The sequence below is a fragment of the Schistocerca piceifrons genome, chromosome 5, assembly GCF_021461385.2.
Source record: "Schistocerca piceifrons isolate TAMUIC-IGC-003096 chromosome 5, iqSchPice1.1, whole genome shotgun sequence".
Classification (NCBI taxonomy): domain Eukaryota; kingdom Metazoa; phylum Arthropoda; class Insecta; order Orthoptera; family Acrididae; genus Schistocerca; species Schistocerca piceifrons.
The window spans coordinates 588,273,085-588,292,645 of record NC_060142.1 but is presented as its reverse complement, the minus strand read 5'-3'; the positions used below and the strand labels follow the sequence as shown (position 1 = coordinate 588,292,645).

At 39.4% G+C, this 19,561-nt stretch overlaps 1 protein-coding gene across 5 annotated transcripts in view; it reads left to right on the top strand.

Annotated features, from left to right (window-relative positions):
• Positions 1–19,561, top strand: part of LOC124799239 (UPF0415 protein C7orf25 homolog) — a 180,452-nt gene that overhangs the window by 100,842 nt on the left and 60,049 nt on the right. For all 5 annotated transcript variants that reach the window (XM_047262784.1, XM_047262779.1, XM_047262782.1 and 2 more), the window contains one exon: positions 3,309–3,403. In XM_047262784.1, the coding sequence (XP_047118740.1) occupies positions 3,309–3,403 (95 nt within the window). The remainder of the gene's footprint in view (positions 1–3,308; positions 3,404–19,561) is intronic.

Here is a 19,561-nt window from a genome sequence, read left to right as displayed (position 1 = left end):
CATCTCCCAGTACTTACTGCAACCTACATCCTTCTGAATCTCCTTAGTGTATTAATCTCTTGGTCTCCCTCTACAATGTTTACCCTCCAATGATAATTTGTGATCCCTTGATGCCTCAGAACATGTCCTACCAACCGGTCCCTTCTTCTTGTCAAGTTATGCCACAAACTCCTCTTCTCCCCAATTATATTCAATACCTCCTCATTAGTTATGTGATCTACCCATCTAATCTTCAGCATTCTTCTGTAGCACCACATTTTGAAAGCTTCTATTCTCTTCTTGTCTAAACTATTTATCATCCATGTTTCACTTCCATACATGGCTACACTCCATACAAATACTTTCAGAAACGACTTCCTGACACTTAAATCTATACTCGATCTTAACAAATTTCTCTTCTTCAGAAACGCTTTCCTTGCCATTGCCAGTCTACATTTAATATCCTCTCTACTTTCACCATCATCAGTTATTTTGCTCCCCAAATAGCAAAACTCCTTTACTACTTTAAGTGTCTCATTTCGTAATCTAACTCCCTCAGCATCACCCGACTTAATTAGACTACATTCCATTATCCTCGTTTTGCTTTTGTTGATGTTCATCTTATATCCTCCTTTCAAGACACTGTCCATTCCATTCAACTCGTCTTCCAAGTCCTTTGCTGTCTCTGACAGAATTACAATGTCATCGGCGAACCTCAAAGTTTTTATTTCTTCTCCATGGATTTTAATACCTACTCTGAATTTTTCTTTTGTTTCCTTTACTGCTTGCTCAATATACAGATTGAATAGCATCAGGGAGAGGCTACAACCCTGTCTCACTCCCTTCCCAACCGCTGCTTCCCTTTCGTGTCCCTCGACTCTTATAACTGCCATCTGGTTTCTGTACAAATTGTAAATAGCCTTTTGCTCCCTGTATTTTACCCCTGCCACCTTCAGAATTTGAAAGAGAGTATTCCAGTCAACATCGTCAAAAGCTATCTCTAAGTCTACAAATGCTAGCAATGTAGGTTTTCCTTTCCTTAATGTTTCTTCTAAGATAAGTCGTAGAGTCAATATGGTCTCACATGTTCCAATATTTCTACGGAATCCAAACTGATCTTTTCCGAGGTCGGCTTCTACCAGTTTTTCCATTCATCTGTAAAGAATTCGTGTTAGTATTTTGCAGCTGTGACTTACTAAACAGATAGTTCGGTAATTTTCTGTCAACACCTGTTTTCTTTGGGATTGGAATTAATATATTCTTCTTGAGGTCTGAGGGTATTTCGACTGTCTCATACATCTTGCTCACCAGATGGTATAGTTTTGTCAGGACTGGCTCTCCTAAGGCCATCAGTAGTTCTAATGGAATGTTGTCTACGTCCGGGGTCTTGTTTCGACTCAGGTCTTTCAGTGATCTGTCAAACTGTTCACACAGTATCGTATCTCCCATTTCATCTTCACCTACAACCTCTTCCAGTTCCAGAATATTGTCCTCAAGTACATCGCCCTTGTATAGACCCTCTACATACTCCTTCCACCTTTCTGCTTTCCCTTCTTTGCTTAGAACTGGGTTTCCATCTGAGCTCTTGATATTCATACAAGTGGTTTTCTTTTCTCCAAAGGTCTCTTCAGTTTTCCTGTAGGCAGTATCTATCTTAGCCCTAGTGAGATAAGACTCTACATCCTTACATTTGTCCTCTAGCCATCCCTGCTTAGCCATTTTGCACTTCCTGTCGATCTCATTTTTGAGATGTTTGTATTCCTTTTTGCCTGCTTCATTTACTGTATTTTTATATTTCCTCCTTTCATCAATTAAATTCAATATTTCTTATGTTACTCAAGGATTTCTACTGGCCCTTGTCTTTTTACCTGCTTGATCCTCTGCTGCCTTCACTACTTCATCCCTCAGAGCTACCCATTCTTCTTCTACTGTATTTCATTCCTCCATTCATGACAATTGTTCCCTTATTCTCTCCCTGAAACTCTGTACAACCTCTGGTTCTTTCAGTTTATCCAGATCCCATCTCCTTAAATTCCCACCTTTTTGCAGTTTCTTCAGTTTTAATCTACAGTTCATAACCAATAGATTGTGGTCAGAGTCCACATCTGCCCCTGGAAATGTCTTACAATTTAATGCCTGGTTCCTAAATCTCTGTTTTACCATTATATAATCTATCTGATACCTTCTAGTATCTCCAGGATTCTTCCATGTATACAACCTTCTTTTATGATTCTTGAACCAAGTGTTAGCTATGATTAAGATATGCTCTGTGCAAAATTTCATTTCTTACCCCTAATCCATACTCACCTACTATGTTTCCTTCTCTCCCTTTTCCTACTCTTGAATTTCAGTCACCCATGACTATTAAATTTTTGTCTCCCTTCACTACCTGAATAATTTCTTTTATCTCATCATACATTTCTTCATCATCTGCAGAGCTAGTTGGCATATAAACTTGTATTACTGTAGTAGGTGTGGGCTTCATGTCTATCTTGGCCACAATAATGTGTTCACTATGCTGTTTGTAGTAGCTTACCCGCACTCCTATTTTTTTTTTTTAATTCATTATTAAACTTACTCCTGCATTATCCCTATTTGATTTTGTATTTATAACCGTATATTCACCTGACCAAAAGTCTTGTTTTTCCTGCCACTGAGCTTCACTAATTCCCACTATATCTAACTTTAACCTATCCATTTCCCTTTTTAAATTTTCTAACCTACCTGCCCGATTAAGGTATCTGACATTCCACACTCTGATCTGTAGAACGCCAGTTTTCTTTCTCCTGATAACGACGTCCTCTTGAGTAGTCCCCACCCGCAGATCCGAATGGGGGACTATTTTACCTCCGGAATATTTTATCCAAGAGGACGCCACCATCATTTAACCATACAGTAAAGCTGCATGTCCTTGGTAAATATTATTAAGCTTCATTTTTTTATTTTTGTTTGGAGGAACCTTTTTATTTTAATTTATTTTTGTGTTAGTTGTTTATTTTAGAGTGTTTTCTCAAAATGTGGAATCCGCAGTGTTTCGATACTGTGTTTTTGAATGTGATGAGACTGATAAAATGATGGTTTACGAATTTAATAAAGACTTTTAAATTAAATTTGTCTATTTGATGCTCTTACTGTGGCTTCTCAAAAAAAAAACACTTGTTTGAATTTGTACTGTTACTGTGTTATAGAGGCTTATAAACTTCAAGAAGATCTAAAATCTGAGCACTATACATTCTAAAGTCTCTTAGTGTGTGTTCACCTAAATAAAACCCGAAACAAACAAAGTTAGTGTGTAATGATTATTATACATCTCTTCCCTTCTTCCATAGGTGATTGCAGTTATGGGAAACGAACCTACATTGATCAAGCAAAAGATATACTTCTGTGTGCAGAGAAACATGCCCTTTATTTCAAAACACCTAAGGTAGGTGTAGTGTCATGTTGTGTGTGTGTGTGTGTGTGTGTGTGTGTGTGTGTGTGTGTGTGTGTGTGTTTAGGTGTTTAGTGTGGGAGAAGGTGGTAAACTTCTGCTGTTATGTCCATCTATGTGTTCAGTATAATGCTGCCAAAACGTAGTTCAAGCAGAATTTAGATATTAGTGTATGATAGCTCACCTGTTGTTGAAGTGACTGGAGGAAAAAAAAAAAAAAAAAAAAAACTTAGTAAAAAGAACTGGAAAATACGAGTGTCGGATGGGCTGTATTATGGTAACTGTAACTCATTCAAATGGATCAAAATGATTACAGATTATCATCTAGCCATCTGATTCTTTATAGTCTCCAGCAATGTCTCCAACATTAGGTGATAATATGTTGGACACAAAACATGCCTTAGATCATGACCTAATGCCCATGTAACAAAAATCAACAAGCATGTGTTTTCCAGTTCATGTTATTATCAGTGTGAACACCTAAAAATGTAGAACAGGGATGTTGAACCTTTTATCTTATCTGGGCCAACTGGAAGAAAATGAATATTTTGGGCCACATATAATATACTTAAAGAAAAAAAATTGAGATGTACTGATGAGAGAAAGGCATCATGTAGCGGGATTTTCATATTGAAAATATTCAATTTATCATAATTTCACATAAATAGAATTTTTTGGAAAGTTTCTTTTTTGCCAGTCTTGGGGTGGATGCTTACTACTTGGACCACTTTGATACTTGCTATAGGTTGCAAGTAGGCTGCAGGTTGGGTACCCCTGATGCAGAATGCTGTGTTTTGTTTATTGATTTACACTCGTACATTATGTCCATTGGTATGGTCAGACTTGATTCTAATACTTGCATTGTCAGCAGAGGGAACTGGCTTTTTAAATTTATGGTGGTAGGTCATATATAAAAACAAGAACAAGAGTGATCCCAATATCAGTCCCTGTGGTACTCCTGTAGTGATTATTATCCATTCTAAAGATGATGTTTTGTTTGTGTGCACTCCCTGATGATGGAGCTTTCACTTTGATATGTATTTCAGAAATGAAGCCTAAAAAACTGAAATACAGACTGTCAACCAGACAACTGGCTTTTATTCATAAAATATATACTTCTCATTGTCTCTGGATGCAACATGAAACTATTATGGATTTGCAAAAAAAAGAAAAAAAATTGTATTGTGTTCTGAAAAGCTGATGTCTGTCATTTCAATGTCATAATCAAATATTTGTTCTGAGTTGAATATCTGGACAACTGTTGTTTTTGATTCCCTGTCCATATCTTATTGTTTTTGATTCCCTGTCCATATCTTATTGTTTCTTGTAATGTTGGCAAATTATAAGTGTTTAATTAGTTAACCTGTTGATCCCTTCCGTAGTTATTCAGAATCTGACTTAAATATTTGTACTGTTATAATTACAAGAGAGACCAAAGATGAAAAGAATGAACCACAGCAAGATGTCAGTTGTCTCTCCCCCCTCACCCCCCAACAAGTTTTCAGCTCAGGATGTTAATTCGTAAACTGCAAGTTCCATGTGGTTCACAGCATCTCTGATGCTTAATACTTGTCAGTACATTCATCAACAAATTGACTTGCTGCTTGTCGGTACTGATAACTTGAAACTGAACTTCCTCCATTCATTAATTCATGACTATAGTGGTGCCTCACGTCAATATGTTTAGTTCAAGTGTGATGCACCCTGTTTTGACTCAGTGCAATGACACCTCTATTATCACAGAGCACATGATTTTTCACTGTGTTTAGTACCAATGGAACACTAAATAAAATACACTGCCAGAAAAAAAATAGTACACCCTTTTAGAGGTTTCCAATTCACTCAAGATTTAATTGTTGCAACAGCCCATAAGAAGTACATGAAATGATTAAAATTACAGATCAGTAGCAAAGGCACTTCTGAGGTACCAGGTGTCGACCCATACTGAAACACCCTTATCAGTATGTGGTGTAGCCTCCACGGCTGGCAATGCAGATGATGACTCTGGCATCAGGCACTGACTCTGGCATCCAGATAATTGTATGGATGGTGAATACTGTCCTGAGATACGTAATTCCATGCCTACTCGACATGTTCATTTAGTTCTGTAAGTGTTGTTGATTGATGTGTGGCACAAGTCATTTCTTGTCCAGGATGTCCCACACATGCTTGATAGATTGTGCTGGTCAGGGAAGTTGCTGCATGTCTTGAAGAAATGTCGAGTTTTATGGACAGTAGAGCATTATCCTGTTGGAACAATACATCGCCTTCCTGTTACAAGAATGGCAAAAGAACTGGTCTAATAACATTCTGCAGATACCAAGTGCTGGTTAACACCCCCTCCAGAAACACCAAAGGTAAACAAGAGTTCCAGCTTATCACACCATAGACCACAAGGTGTGAGGTGAGGCCAGTGTGTTCTGAATGAATGCATTCCACGAGACAACACTCACCTGGTCTACACCATATGTGCAAACGACTATCACTTGTATGCAGGCAGAGTCCGTTTTCATCACTGAAGACCGTGCCTTGCCATTCCATCTTCCAAGTGATCCTCTGATGGCACCAGTCAAGCCATGTATGTCGATGCCACAGCATGAGTGGAAGACTGGCTAGAAGTGTGCATGTGCGTAGTCCCACTGCTAATAACCAGTTTTCCACAGCTTGTGTGACACGTCTTGCCTCACAAGTGCTCTTATTTGTGCTGTGGTAACTGTGTGATCTGCCATTGCTGCCCTTACAGTACAACAATCCTGGCAGACATCTGTGCTGCATGGAGGTGTGGAAATGTTCTTGTGACCACTGACACCAGCATCATTGCACAACTGATGCAGCAATTTTGCAAAAGGACCACCTGCCATGTGGGCAGCCACAATTTGACCTCGTTGACACCCGTTGTAGGAAGCATGAATGCAGCTTCACATGTTTGCACCACAGTGAGCCTTCTGGCTGTGAGCATTCCCTATTAAAAGGTAGACGCAGATGGTACTCTGGTAGCTATGCCACTGTGCTATCTGTTGGCACATGATGTTGAAGACATTATCAGTATTATCTGCTATACCCCAGGTGGCATATGCCACCATGGGATCAAAATCGACATCATCTTTCCAAATGTACTCTTCTCCCCACTTTGCACAGCATCCTGCTGTCTGGAATTATATTCAGCACTAATATGCCACCTAGTTCAGTCATTTTTCTTAACTCAGAAAGGAATTGTAAGTGATGCGACAGGCTCAACAAACAGAAAGTCTTTAAACTGTGACCAATCCTCGCTTTTTCCTGTGTATATTAGAAACTTGTCAATGTGATGGAGAGAAATAAAAAACATAATTAAAAATTTTAATATTCATGAGCATGATGCAGAGCAAACAGAAAAGTTTCATGTCCATTGGGTAAGGTCACCAACTTTTAAAACTTGCACTGCAAATAGTACAATACAAGTTTACGATAAGTGTTCCTCATGGGGTAAAAATTGTTTCATTATTCTCACTTTAATAATTCTAGATGTTTTGTAAGATTATCTGCTATACTTGTTGGTGAAAGTGATTGCTGTTTGAATGAGTGTGTGCTGTCTGTGTTGGTGTAAAAATTGGAAATACTATCTTAAGTCCTTTGTGCATGTTGCTGTGTTCTGTCTGTCTGTATTCGTCATGTAATGTCCTTGAGGCATCATCAGCGATTTTATTTATTATCTCTCATTTGTCTTTGTCCCTTATTCCCCATATAATGTCATTGTTGTACTGGCGTTGGTGTCAGGTGTGCTGCTCTGTATTGGTGACAGTGAAAAAATGTGTGTTCTGGGGATCCATGTTCCCCACATGTATAAGCAGCACTCTGGCTATAGCATACATGGAGTAAGTGCGCATGGTAAGGGCTGTGACCTGTCAGAAAGTGAACCATACCCTGACTGGGAGTGATGTGACTCAGTCTCAGATGTTTCCTGATGACCGGGAAGAAATGATAAGCCCTATGGCCCTTATAGGTTAGCTCCCATTCCATTTGCCAGGTATCCACCTGCCATTTAATGACTTGGTGCTTCTCGGTGATGTTCTGTCCAGTGATCTCGATTACCTTATCCTGCCTCACCCTCCTTAGCCAGTACACTGCAGCCCAAAACCAAATGGTTATGTTGATACAGAAGGTTAAAAGCACCATGCAGAGTTATTACACTGACATGGTGTTCAAAGCTCCTGACAGCCTTACCAGGACATTTCTCTGCCTCATCTGCATGATGTTCCTATTCATCACCAGATATATTCAGTGGCCTCATGCACAGGACTGTAACAACTGAATCACTTTCTCCACCAGGATTTTGACTGCCTCTCACCATGTCCTGAAATGAGAAGTATCCCCCTCACTACCCCCCCCCCCCCCCTCCAGAGTGGCATTCTGCTGCCCACCCCAACCTGTGCAATAGTGTTGTCTATCCTTATTCCACACCTGCTCCCACCCCCTGGTCTCATGGCTCATATCCTTGCAGTAGACCGTAGATGCATCCATCTTCCCATTATTGCCTACTCCATCTCTGTCACACATCTCCTAACCCATCGAAGGTAGGGCCACCTGTGAAAGCAACCAAGGATGTGATCTACCAACTTAGCTGCAGCCACTGTGCCACAGTCTATGTGGACATGACAACTAACATGCCGTCTGTTCACATGAATGAATACCACCAAACTGTGGCCAGGAGACAGCTGAAGCAGCCAGTTGCTGAGACTGCTCTCCCACACATATGACTTTAATGACTATTTCACAGCTATGACTTGAATGACTATTTCACAGCCTGTGATGTCTGGATTCTTACCACCACCGCCTTTTCTGAAGTTGGCATTCTGTTCCAACATACCCTTCATTCCCTTAACACGCTTGCCTCAGCCTTCACTAGTGCCTATCCTCCACCTGCATATCCTCTTATCTGCTCCCACTCCAGTACTACCCACAATTTCTATCCCACTAATGGACCTGCATAGTCCTTTTCCCTTCTCTACTCCCCCCCCCCCCTCCTCCCCCCCAGCATGGTGTCCTGATGCTGCACTAGCAGCCCTACCGTGTCTCCACCATGTACTTCATGCTTTCACAGGCTGCACTAACACTTTTCACCATCTCTACTGTGCTCTCCCTCCCTACCCCATTCCTTTTCTATATCTGGACTGAACAAAGTGACAAAGTGGTTGGCACATTGGACTCACATTTGGGAAGACGACAGTTCAACTCTGTGTTCGGCCATCCAGATTTACATTTTTCATGGTTTCTGAAATCACTCCAGGCAAATGATGGAATGGTTTGTTTGAAAGGGCATGGCCATTTTCCTCCCCAATCCTTGACAAGAAAAGGAGCTTGTGCTCCATCCCTAATGACCTTGATGTTGATGGAACAGTACAGTCTAATCTTTTGTTCTTCCCCTATACCCCCACTACCCACTCCAGCAAAGATTGCCCACTACCCACTCCAGCAAAGATTGCTGCTTACCTCAGATACAGTCGCAGTCAGCCTTAGTGCCTGAAGATGACAGTGGCCATGTTTGTGGGAACTGTGCATGTGTGAAGTGAGTTTTCTACGCCTGATGAAGGGGTTAGTCTGATAGCTGAATATTTTCTCTTTCATTATGCCTGTATGTGACTCAATGCCTCCCCTATGTGGTGAATAGGAGTCTATCCTTCCCATATTGTTGTTATTCCATGCTGAGTGTTCCATTGTGTGTTTTTACTATTGGGAAATGTTAGTCCTAGTATGCTACCTTGGTGAAATCCTGTATAAATACATTTTGGTTATGTTAGCTGCTTCACTAAAACTTTAGCATTATTTGAGGTTTGTGTTAAGTCTTCATACTCTCTCTCCTAATTATGATTCGAACAAGTCAGTAACTATGCTTCTCATTCCTAAAGATTCTAGATTATTCAGTAGAATCAACAATATCAAAAGCCTAGATCTGATTTGATCTAACTAACACATGGAAACAAAATCAACATTGGTCTTAGCCCACTGCTGCCCACACCTAAAATGAGTTTATTGTGGGGTTTTGCTCCCTATGATCCTAGTAAAGCCAGTGCCCTCAAAAAGCAGTATGAGACAGTTTACTATTTCCTTATTAGACATGATTTCTTCAGGACATAATGATCTGAATATTGTGTTTCTCATTTCCTCCATTGCTTCACATTGGGAGATTAAGTGTGGTGTGGTTTCTTCCACCTCACCTCATAGTCTACACTTATGGACTTCTTCCTCTATACCCACTGTTTGTAGGTGTTTTCTTAAAGTTCCCATGACCACTCATAAGTCCCACCATGTTCTTCATTTGTCTCCTGCTGAGTTCCAGAATTACAGAACTTATCTTGAAACAAGGCTCAGGCATCGTTAGCTTACTGTGTTTTGTTTTTGGATCATAGATCCAGTTTTTTGTCACTAATTCCTGTGTGTTCAGGGACCCACAGCAGGTTTACCCCATTGCTTTCTGCGAGTCTCACTAGGGCTTCATGATATTCTGCAACAATCTTTGATCTCATTGCAGGGGTTGATAGAGGTTTTAGAGCTGCTTGGCTGTGTGAATAAATGTTGTAGCATGTATGCAAATTCTCCCATGGGCACGTTTCATAGCAGATATTTCTGCCTGAAGTACTGTGGCCAGCTTCCCTAGAGAGATTTCCCTCTCCAGTCTAGGCTGCAGCCCATATACTCTGGACCCAGCACCTTCATCTGTTTTCTACCCATCAGTAAACCAGACTATGTCTCCTGAATGATGCAGCTGCTTCCTTCTTCCAATTGTTACTCTGAAAGGTTTATTGCATGGTGTTCAAATGGCTGTGAGCACTATGGGACTTAACATCTGAGGTCATTAGTCCCCTAGAACTTAGAACTACTCAAACCTAACTAACCTAAGGACGTCACACACATCCATGCCCGAGGCAGGATTCGAACCTGCGACCATAGCGGTTGCGTGGTTCCAGACTGAAGCGCCTAGAACTGCTCGACCACATCGGCTGGCTTATTGCATGGTGTCTACAGGTCATGAAAAAGTAATGAAAATGGTCAAGTGGTCATGAAAGTAATGAAAAGGTAAAGAAATTCAGTTGATGGTCATGAATTTCGTTTTGTATGTCAGTCAGGTGTGGTTCTAGAAGGGTGTAGCAAGTTAGAGCTACCTCAAAAAATGTTGTATCCAGCAGTCCATTTAATAAAAAAAAATATATATATAAGGATTCATCAGAACTTATTAAAAGTCTTTGTTATGTGTAGAGGACTTAAGTGTCCATCTGTGCAAGCCATGTCAGCAAAGCCTCTGCTACTGCGGTTTGCAACCTTGAGGGGAAATTGAGAAATTTGGAGGTGTGACTTTGTTGAGCTATGTGTGGTGTATACACATAGTGGAAATGACTTACAAATTATAGCTCTGCCCATGAAAGTGCTGCCATCTCATGTATTGCTGGAGGATTATCAGTTAGAACAGCTGTTTTTTTAATTTGTCCACTCCCATTGCAGTTTAAATCTCTTAAATCTGCATTTTTTTGGAAAGACATTTCCTTAAAATTTTTTAATAGTTAACATAAAATTATTGTAATTTAATCTCCTTTTAATGGTGTAAAGGACAATCACAGTAAAATTTATTACTCGCTAGCCAAAACGTTTCCCACATCATATTAGTATTACTCATGAACTATACCTACCTCTGTCGAGCATTTTGTGCAAATCTGACTTTGAAATTAGAACCAGTGGCATTTCATGTGTATGAGCACATGAAAGAGACATCCAGCAGTGGTTCATTCACTAGTTTCAAGGCAACAAAACAAGTTGTTTTTTGGTGTAGTAAAAACAGTGCCAGCACAGTCGCAAGTTTCTTCTGAACAGAATTTGAATAGCAGTAATGAATTACAATCACTTGCTCCTGCTACAATTGCTAGAACTTCAGCTGAAGAGAGTTATAAAACAAACTCAATGAAATATTTTTTAGTTGATGATAAGACAGTATTGTATTGTATTGTATGTTAGCCGGGGACCTAGAAACGATGGAGAGGCTCCGTCCCCCGCCGCAGCCGCAGTGGTCCACAACCCCAAGACGACTATCGCAGTCCACTTCACCACCCCGCCGCCCCACACCAAACCCAGGGTTATTGTGCAGTTTGGCCCCCAGTGGACCCCCCCAGGGAAGGTCTCACACCAGACGAGTGTAACCCCTATGTTTGCGTGGTAGAATAATGGTGGTGTATGCGTACGTGGAGAACTTGTTTGCGCAGCAATCGCCGACATAGTATAACTGACGCAGAATAAGGGGAACCAGCCTGCATTCACCGAGGCAGATGGAAAACCACCTAAAAACCATCCACAGAGTGGCCGGTTCACTGGACCTCGACACAAATCCGCCAGGCAAATTCGTGCCGGGGACCAGGCGCTCCTTCCCACCCAGAAAGCCGTGTGTTAGACTGCACTGGGCAAATTACAAATTATGTTTCCTGATAGTGTGATTGCCAAAGAAATATAGTTATGCAAGGGTAAGTTGTCATATATAATTACTTATGGACTTGGCCCTTATTTCCAGAATCTCCTAGCTAACATAGCCAGGGAAGTTGGGTTCTTCTGTGTGTCATATGATGAGAGTTTAAACTAAGTTGTCCAAAAGGAACAGACAGATTTGATGATTTGTTTCTGGGATGAATAAAAGCAGTCTACTTCTAGAAGATATTTAACATTTATATTTTTGAAATCTGCCACATATTCTGATTTTCAGTCAAGTTTCCTGGAGTGTCTGAATAGTTTGAATTTGTCACCTAAGAACATACCTATAATTGAAATTTCAATGCATGGGCCAAATGTGAACTTGAAGATGTTACATTATCTGCAAGGCTTCTAATCAATGAAAAAAGTAATCAACCACAAATGTTTCATTATGGCATTTGCTCACTTCATGTAGTGAACGGAGCTTTTAAAATTGCTCATAATAAAAGTGGTTGGAATTTTCATGAATTTCTTAGATTATCTGGTACTTATTGAAGGATTTTCCCTCAAAGAGGGGAACCTTCTCAGATATCACTGGGGTTTCCAAATTTCCAATCAAATATGTTCTATAAGATGGACAAGAAATATTGAATACATGAAGAAAGCACTTGAACTTATTCCACATTTGAAGAAGTAGTTGCTGAAGTACATAAAAGACCACCTGAAAGTAGAAACTTTGAAAATATTAAACATCAGTAAGAAGATAAATTTCTTTGTGCAGAACTTCAATTTATTGTATCATTATCAGTTGACCTTGAGGGGTTTGTAACTAAATATCAGTCAAATGACTCTATCATCCCGTTTTTGTACAAAGATTTGTTCAGTTTAATGTATAGCATTGCTTCTCAGTTCAAAAAGAAAACTGTTATGAAAAATTCTAGCAAATTACTTGCTATTGATGTTACTAAATTATGTAGCTGTAAAACAAGTCATTATGTAGAGATTCAATTTGGTGTCACTGCTGCTAGCAAGAACTACGTGGAAAAGTTAATCTTATTTTCAGAAATAGGTGCAAAGGTATTTTTCAAAATCTGTATCTGAAAATTGCAAAGCAGAGTCCTTTGAAATTAAAGGTAGTCAAAGGTGGCTTATGTTTATCATCCAAAGTTAAGCAGAGCATCATTTTGAGAAATTCTTGAGTGGCAAGTGCACTGGAAAAATTTGTGTCAAAATACATATGACTCCATCAACAGCTGACATTGTGAAGAGAGAATACTTTAAATTTTGTGAATATTCAAAAAACTGAACAATTCAATCCTAAGGAGGAAAAACTTGATCACTTCCTGATGAATTTACTGCTAAGTGTGAACCATGACTTCATCAAGTTCATGAAGAAGCTTCGATGCATGTTTCATGGAAATGCTGCAGATGGAAGAGGCGTTTGTGTTAATAAAGCAATTTTAGTTCAAAAATTAGAAGAAGATACAGCTGTTGCAGAAAGAATTTTTTACAGTGCTATACAGTTGTTACAGTCGTTTACTTAATAGTGAGAAGCAGCTGAGGGTGGACATTGCAAAATCAATCAGTGACACTAGCTGTGAAGAATGCTTCATCAAAAAGAGTAGAAATCTTAAAAAGAGGAAATCTGATGAAAATGAAGTGGCCAATCTTAAAACAAGAACAGTTCATGAAATAAAAGAGCACAAAAATGAGGGGCCCAGTGGAAAAGGGGCACTTGGCACCAAAATATGTCATGTCAGGAAATGGGAATCAAGGAAATATGATTTTGTATGGTAATGTGAACTCCTGCTGTGATACCAACAGTTGTTACAGTAACTAGATGGTGTTCTGCAAATACTATTAAATATTAAGCCACTTTATTACAGTTTAAAGTACAGAAAATGAAATCCTTGACATGTAGACACATTACATAGCATGTCATTAATAGTCAAACTCCTCATCAGTGTTTTGCTGTTCTATTGTATCGTCACTACCATCATTTATCAATGACTGAAAAAACTTGCATATATTGGAGGCACAAATTGCAGTAAACTTTGAAGGCCCTTGAACTTTGCTACCTTAATTTGACGTCCATTTGGATACTTAGGAACTAACTGGCAGTCTGCAAGCTTCATAAATTGTCCATGACACTTCTGTAAACTAACTCGCACAGGTTTCTCAGTTTGATTGTGTGAATATTTGATATATACAGAATGTTCACCACTCACTAATCTAAACGCCATTGCGTTTCTGATGTCTGCAGGCTTTTTGTCAGCAGTAACGTTACATTTGATGATACTGTTCATTATAGACAACAAAGACACGAAGTTGTGTTTCTTCATCAACCACAATGCATGGGTTCGTTTGCTTGCTCTTTCTCATAAGTTCAACCCATTTTTCTATAGTGTACACAGCCTGTGTCTTTCTTTTCAGCTTCTCAATAACTCCAAAATCCTTGTTATATGGCAGGAACATGTGACCAGGGAGGAGAAATTTGTGCTCAACAACATCAAAACCACAACCACAGACCTAGGATAATATAGTTTTTATTTTGTCCAACACACAAATCAGAATAAATGATGAGCCTTTGATGACGTTCTTCCTCCACCTAGTCTAAAGCATTTAAAATGCAGCTAGCTACTTCATCGGCCCCTTTAGATGCATCATTCTTGGACCAGACGCACATCACTGCCTTCTCATCACTACAATGGTGAATACATAAATTATATGTCCAAAGTTATCTCTTATAAAAAACTGATTCTGTCAAAATATGTGGTGTTGGCAACGCTTGTTGTAAGTCCATGCACCATCCTGTTTTGACTCACTTGAGTCGCTATTCAGGGCACTATATGCAGCTTCAGCTTTCTCAAGGTGTAGTTTGATGTCTGTGGATTTGATGTTATTAGGTACTCCAGCAGAATCACAAATACGACATGTATCACTTGATGGCAGTTTAAAACCAATATTATATTGTGCGTTGAAAATGGTTTCATACACATGTTGTTTCGCTGGGACTTCATCTGTATTTTTAAGATCTTCACAGTACAAATGATACATTCCAGCAATCGAGTGAGCAGAGGTTATGTAGGACTTGTTCGGATTCTGTGTTCTACTATAATGTGATGTGTACCTTGGAAACATTTCAATGTGATTTTTAACCTTATTTTTTCTCTTGTTATCAATGGCAAGAGGTCTGTTAGAATGCTTGCCTCTTCTGTCCCGTCTACATGTATGTACAGATACATGTGCTGTAGATTCATGACACTCTCGTCACTTTCTTCATTGCTACAGACAATCTTCAAACGTTTAATAGAAATGACATGAACAGCTAAAAATGCAGTCCTACACACTTCAGCTTCAGCAACTGGAGTGTCATGAATGAAATACCTGAAAGAAACATTCCTCTGACTTACTATTGGAACCTTCCTCTTCTTTGGATACACTTTTTTGCACTTGTTAGGCCACACTAATTCAAATAAATAAGCATTTTGCTTATTATAATCTCCCAAACAATAAAACTCAATATATATCCCTCATTCTGTTCTTCATTCAATGTTGAATATTTGTAGAAACTAGTTTTGCACTATGGATCACTGGCACTACGAAATACTTTCTCGGGCACAATCTTATTTTTTTGGGATTTATATTCTTTTCCATTGTTTCTTAACCTCTTCCTTTCATTATCTTCCACTCATTTTCTTTACAAATTCTTTTTGTTTACAAGTACTGTTGCATTTTATTCGTGAGCAACATTAATAGCAACACCTAATGCCGCCATCTTAGAAACGTGAACAACATTTGAGAAACGCTTCCTGGTTGGCTCTCTGAAACTAAGTCAACCAGCTTTCAGATTCGTAAGGAAAGGGTTTGTCATTGTACCACACATATTTTTGAGAGGTCATAGCTAGAGGAAATGAACAAATCAAGATCACAACTTTCAACAGCTTCAATCCAGTGTGTGTACAGATTTTCAGAGGATCAAATTCATGATCTTTTCATTATTTGTTCATTACCTCTTTAGTTATCTTTCACCTTGCAACATATATTCTTTACGTGAGGGTTTCATAATAGTTTCACATCTGGATTTATCCCTACATACTTCGCTATCCACTATACTAGTAGACTTCCGTCTAGGAGCTTGAGATTCCAGTATGTGAACTGGATCGCCTTCATCATAAATGGCAGCACAACAGTTTTCTTACAACTGACCTTTGGATAGTATTTAATTTTAGTGGGTTAATTCACCACTAGGTTCCACGGTAGTGGGGACAAAACCTCTCCTTGCAGACACCCCCGTGTGGTGTTGATCACTATTATCATCATTCATCATGGTGGCTTGTACCATTCTTCTGCTTAAAATGGTCTTAATCCATTTGCATATGATGATTGCAATGCTGTGCTATTCTGCAGCTCTAGGTTGTGTTGTTAAAATCTCCTTTGATATCCAGGAAGATACAGAGAGCAATTTCCTGAAAGAATGAAGCTTTTTCCACATTTCAAACAGATGGAGAAGTTCTGTTTCACATAATTTGTGTTGTTGATATGTGAGTTGATTTACATGTAGGAAAACCTCGGTGAAGCTCTTTTTCCCTAACTTATACATACCTGATGAAACCTCTCTGTTCGGAGCATCAGTTACTGCTGTCATGTCCAAGCAATGGATATTAAGTGGACCACATTAAACCTGTTCTCTTAACACTCTCAACAGCGAGTGGACTGTGAACAAAAAACTGGTGGTCATGGAATACAAACTAACTTAAAAGATAACATCAACTATGGCACTTAATGGATGGGAGGAAAAGTGAAATATATTGCATACATAGTAACTCAAGCAGGAGCAGGTTACATACTAGGGACGAGAAAAACTGAACATTAAAACTGATCCTGGTAGTTTAGTTCTGAATAACTGATACTCGGGGGTTTTGGTCTCATTTATAGTAGTTATCTTTTATTTTTTTTAAGTATAACTGAGTAACAAACCAAAATAGTGATTAGCCATAGCAGCAGTTCTAAAATAAAACTTTTATAAAAAAAGGAGTAATTTTTAAACATAAAATTAGGATTGGTTTGAAATATTGTGTTGTTATAGAAAATGGGAAAAGCGATCGGTGCTATTTTAATAACAATGCTGACAGAAACAAGCAACAAACACATGGCATAAGAAATGGTACAGGATTGATGAAGAAATATTATCACTTTGTTGTGTGTTGTAGCTTAAGGTAAGCATGTATGTGCAGTGCACAAGACTTGGCCCTGCTGGACATCCATTGTATTGCAGGATGACACTAATCCTAGTCTGGATATATCTTTTCAAAGTGATGTACAGTGCTTCATATGCTTTAAAAGATTAAAGCTTTGTCTGTCACTTGTATGAAATAATAAAAGAGAAAATAAATTAGTCTTCTTTTCTTCTTCTTCTTGAGCAGGCCCAGTGGACCGAAAGCTACTACAAGTTTCCTCCCCCATTGTATTCTGTCCATTGCTGCTATCTGCCATCTGTCCACATCTATTGATGCATGGTTTAAATCTTTGTGGAGGCCATCCCTCCAATGCTTCTTGGATCTCCCTGGTGGTCTCTTTCCTGTAGGTGTGAAAGCCAGGAGCTTCTGAGGCTATCTGTGATCTTCCATCCAAGCCACATGGCCGGGCCACTGCATTCGTTTGGCTTTGACAGTTCCTGCTATGTTGGGCTGCTGGTATAGTTCCTCAAGCTCTTGGTTGTGTCTGATCCCCCATTCCCCTGTGTCTGCATCCAGAACCGGACCAAAGATCTTCCGAAGCACTTTTCTCTCAATATTGAGGAGCTTATGGAAGTCCTGTTTCTGGATACCCCATGTCTCCCAGCCATATAGAACAACAGGTTGGATCAGGGTTTTGTATAGTCGAATCTTGAACTGTCTGGAGAGAGACCTGCACCGAAGCAGTTGTGCTAGGCTGTGGTAAGATCGCTTTCCTGCTTGTATTCTCACATTGATCTCTGCTTCACATGACAAGTTCTCACTGAAAAGTGCCCTTAGGTATTTAAATTCATGCACTCTTTTGTAGCACAGGTCTCCCACCTGCAGTGATTGTAGATGACCAGCAGTCTGACAATGCATCATAGCGAGGTACTCTGCTTGGCTTCATTTATGTTTAGCCCAAAATTGCTGGCAGCCTTCTTTAGTGTGCTGGTCATTGTCTCCAACTCCTCTTCAGACCTAGAGATTAAACAGATGTCATCTGCATAGGCTAAGTATGCTAGTCTCTTTCCTTCAATTCCAATCCCTTTGTTCTCTTGAAAGGCCTCGCATACAATCTTCTTGAGGGCGAAGTTGAACAGGATAGGGGACAAACCATCTCCTTGCCTGAGTCCTGTCACAATTTCAAATTTCTCAGTTACGCGATTTCCCATCTGCACCTTTGCACGTGTTTCATCCAGACAGATCTTTATCAGATTGATGAGTTTCTCTGCCATGCCAAACTCCCTCAAACAGCTGAGCATGCTCTTGCAATATATACAATCACAGACCCTCTTAAAATTAATGAATAAAATATGCAAATATTTACCATATCACACAGTTTCTCAGTGAGATGCTGGAGACTGAAGATGTGATCTACTGTTGATCGCCTTGGCCAGAAATCTCCCCGGTACTCTCCAATCACTGATTCTGCCACTGGCTGAATTCTATGTATGAGGCAATTGGGCAGGATCTTTAGTAGACATTAAGCAGGGGGATTCCTCAATAGTTGGCACATTTCAGTTTGTCGCCCTTCTTATGTATTGGACAAATCAGAGCTGTTTTCCATTTTTCGGGCAGTTCTTCTATGCTCCATATTGCCCATATCAGTCAGTGTACTCTTTCTGCAAATTTCTCTCCCACTGCCAGGATCATTTCAGCCGTGGTGACAGCAATAAATTAAAAACTTGCTTCAATTCATTATTAGTATACAATAAAAACAGAAAGTAGCTGATCCGCTGCCTGTGACTACATAATATGCCTTTTTCTGCTTGTAGCCCTTGAAAATGGAAAAATTAACACGAAAAATACAAGTTCTTCAACCTCAGTTTTCATTGCTCAGTTTTGACTACTCATGATGCGCAAATGGTGGTATGACCCCCGATTACATCATTTTTCAGCAGAGTTTCAAAAAATTAGAATCAATAGGAGAATATTGGTGATTTTTTGGTAGTATCTTGAAACTGAGAGTAAAAATTTTTCAATCTTCGTTCAAGATTTCTACATTTATTATAGGAAACAATGGGAATAAAAAACTGGAAATTGATTATTTCACAAACCAGTTATTTTGAGCAGTTTTAACAGTCAGGTTAAACTGGTGTGGAAAAAATTAATATTACTGGAAACCAGTTGTTTCAAGTGTAACCGCCATCCCTGTTATGCACAGAGCACCTGCAACATTGTACCAGTAAGTGTACCACACAAAAGACATGGAAACAGTGTCAGTATTGTGCCATGTGTAAGGAAGAGAGAAGACAACACATTTAAAGATGAAAGGTTCAATCTACAATTAGGATGTACCTGATGTTGGTGATGAGGTATGTTGCTGAAACATAGCACCAATAAGTCATTATCACCTGGCTTCACACCTCAGAAATCTTCATAACGATGCGTGTCTGGTAAAAATTCCATGTAAACTTTAAACACTCTTAAGTATTCTCTATTATCGATAGATGAAGTTGCAAACAGGCACAATGAAAAGACACTAACACAGTAGCGTTTGGCCAAA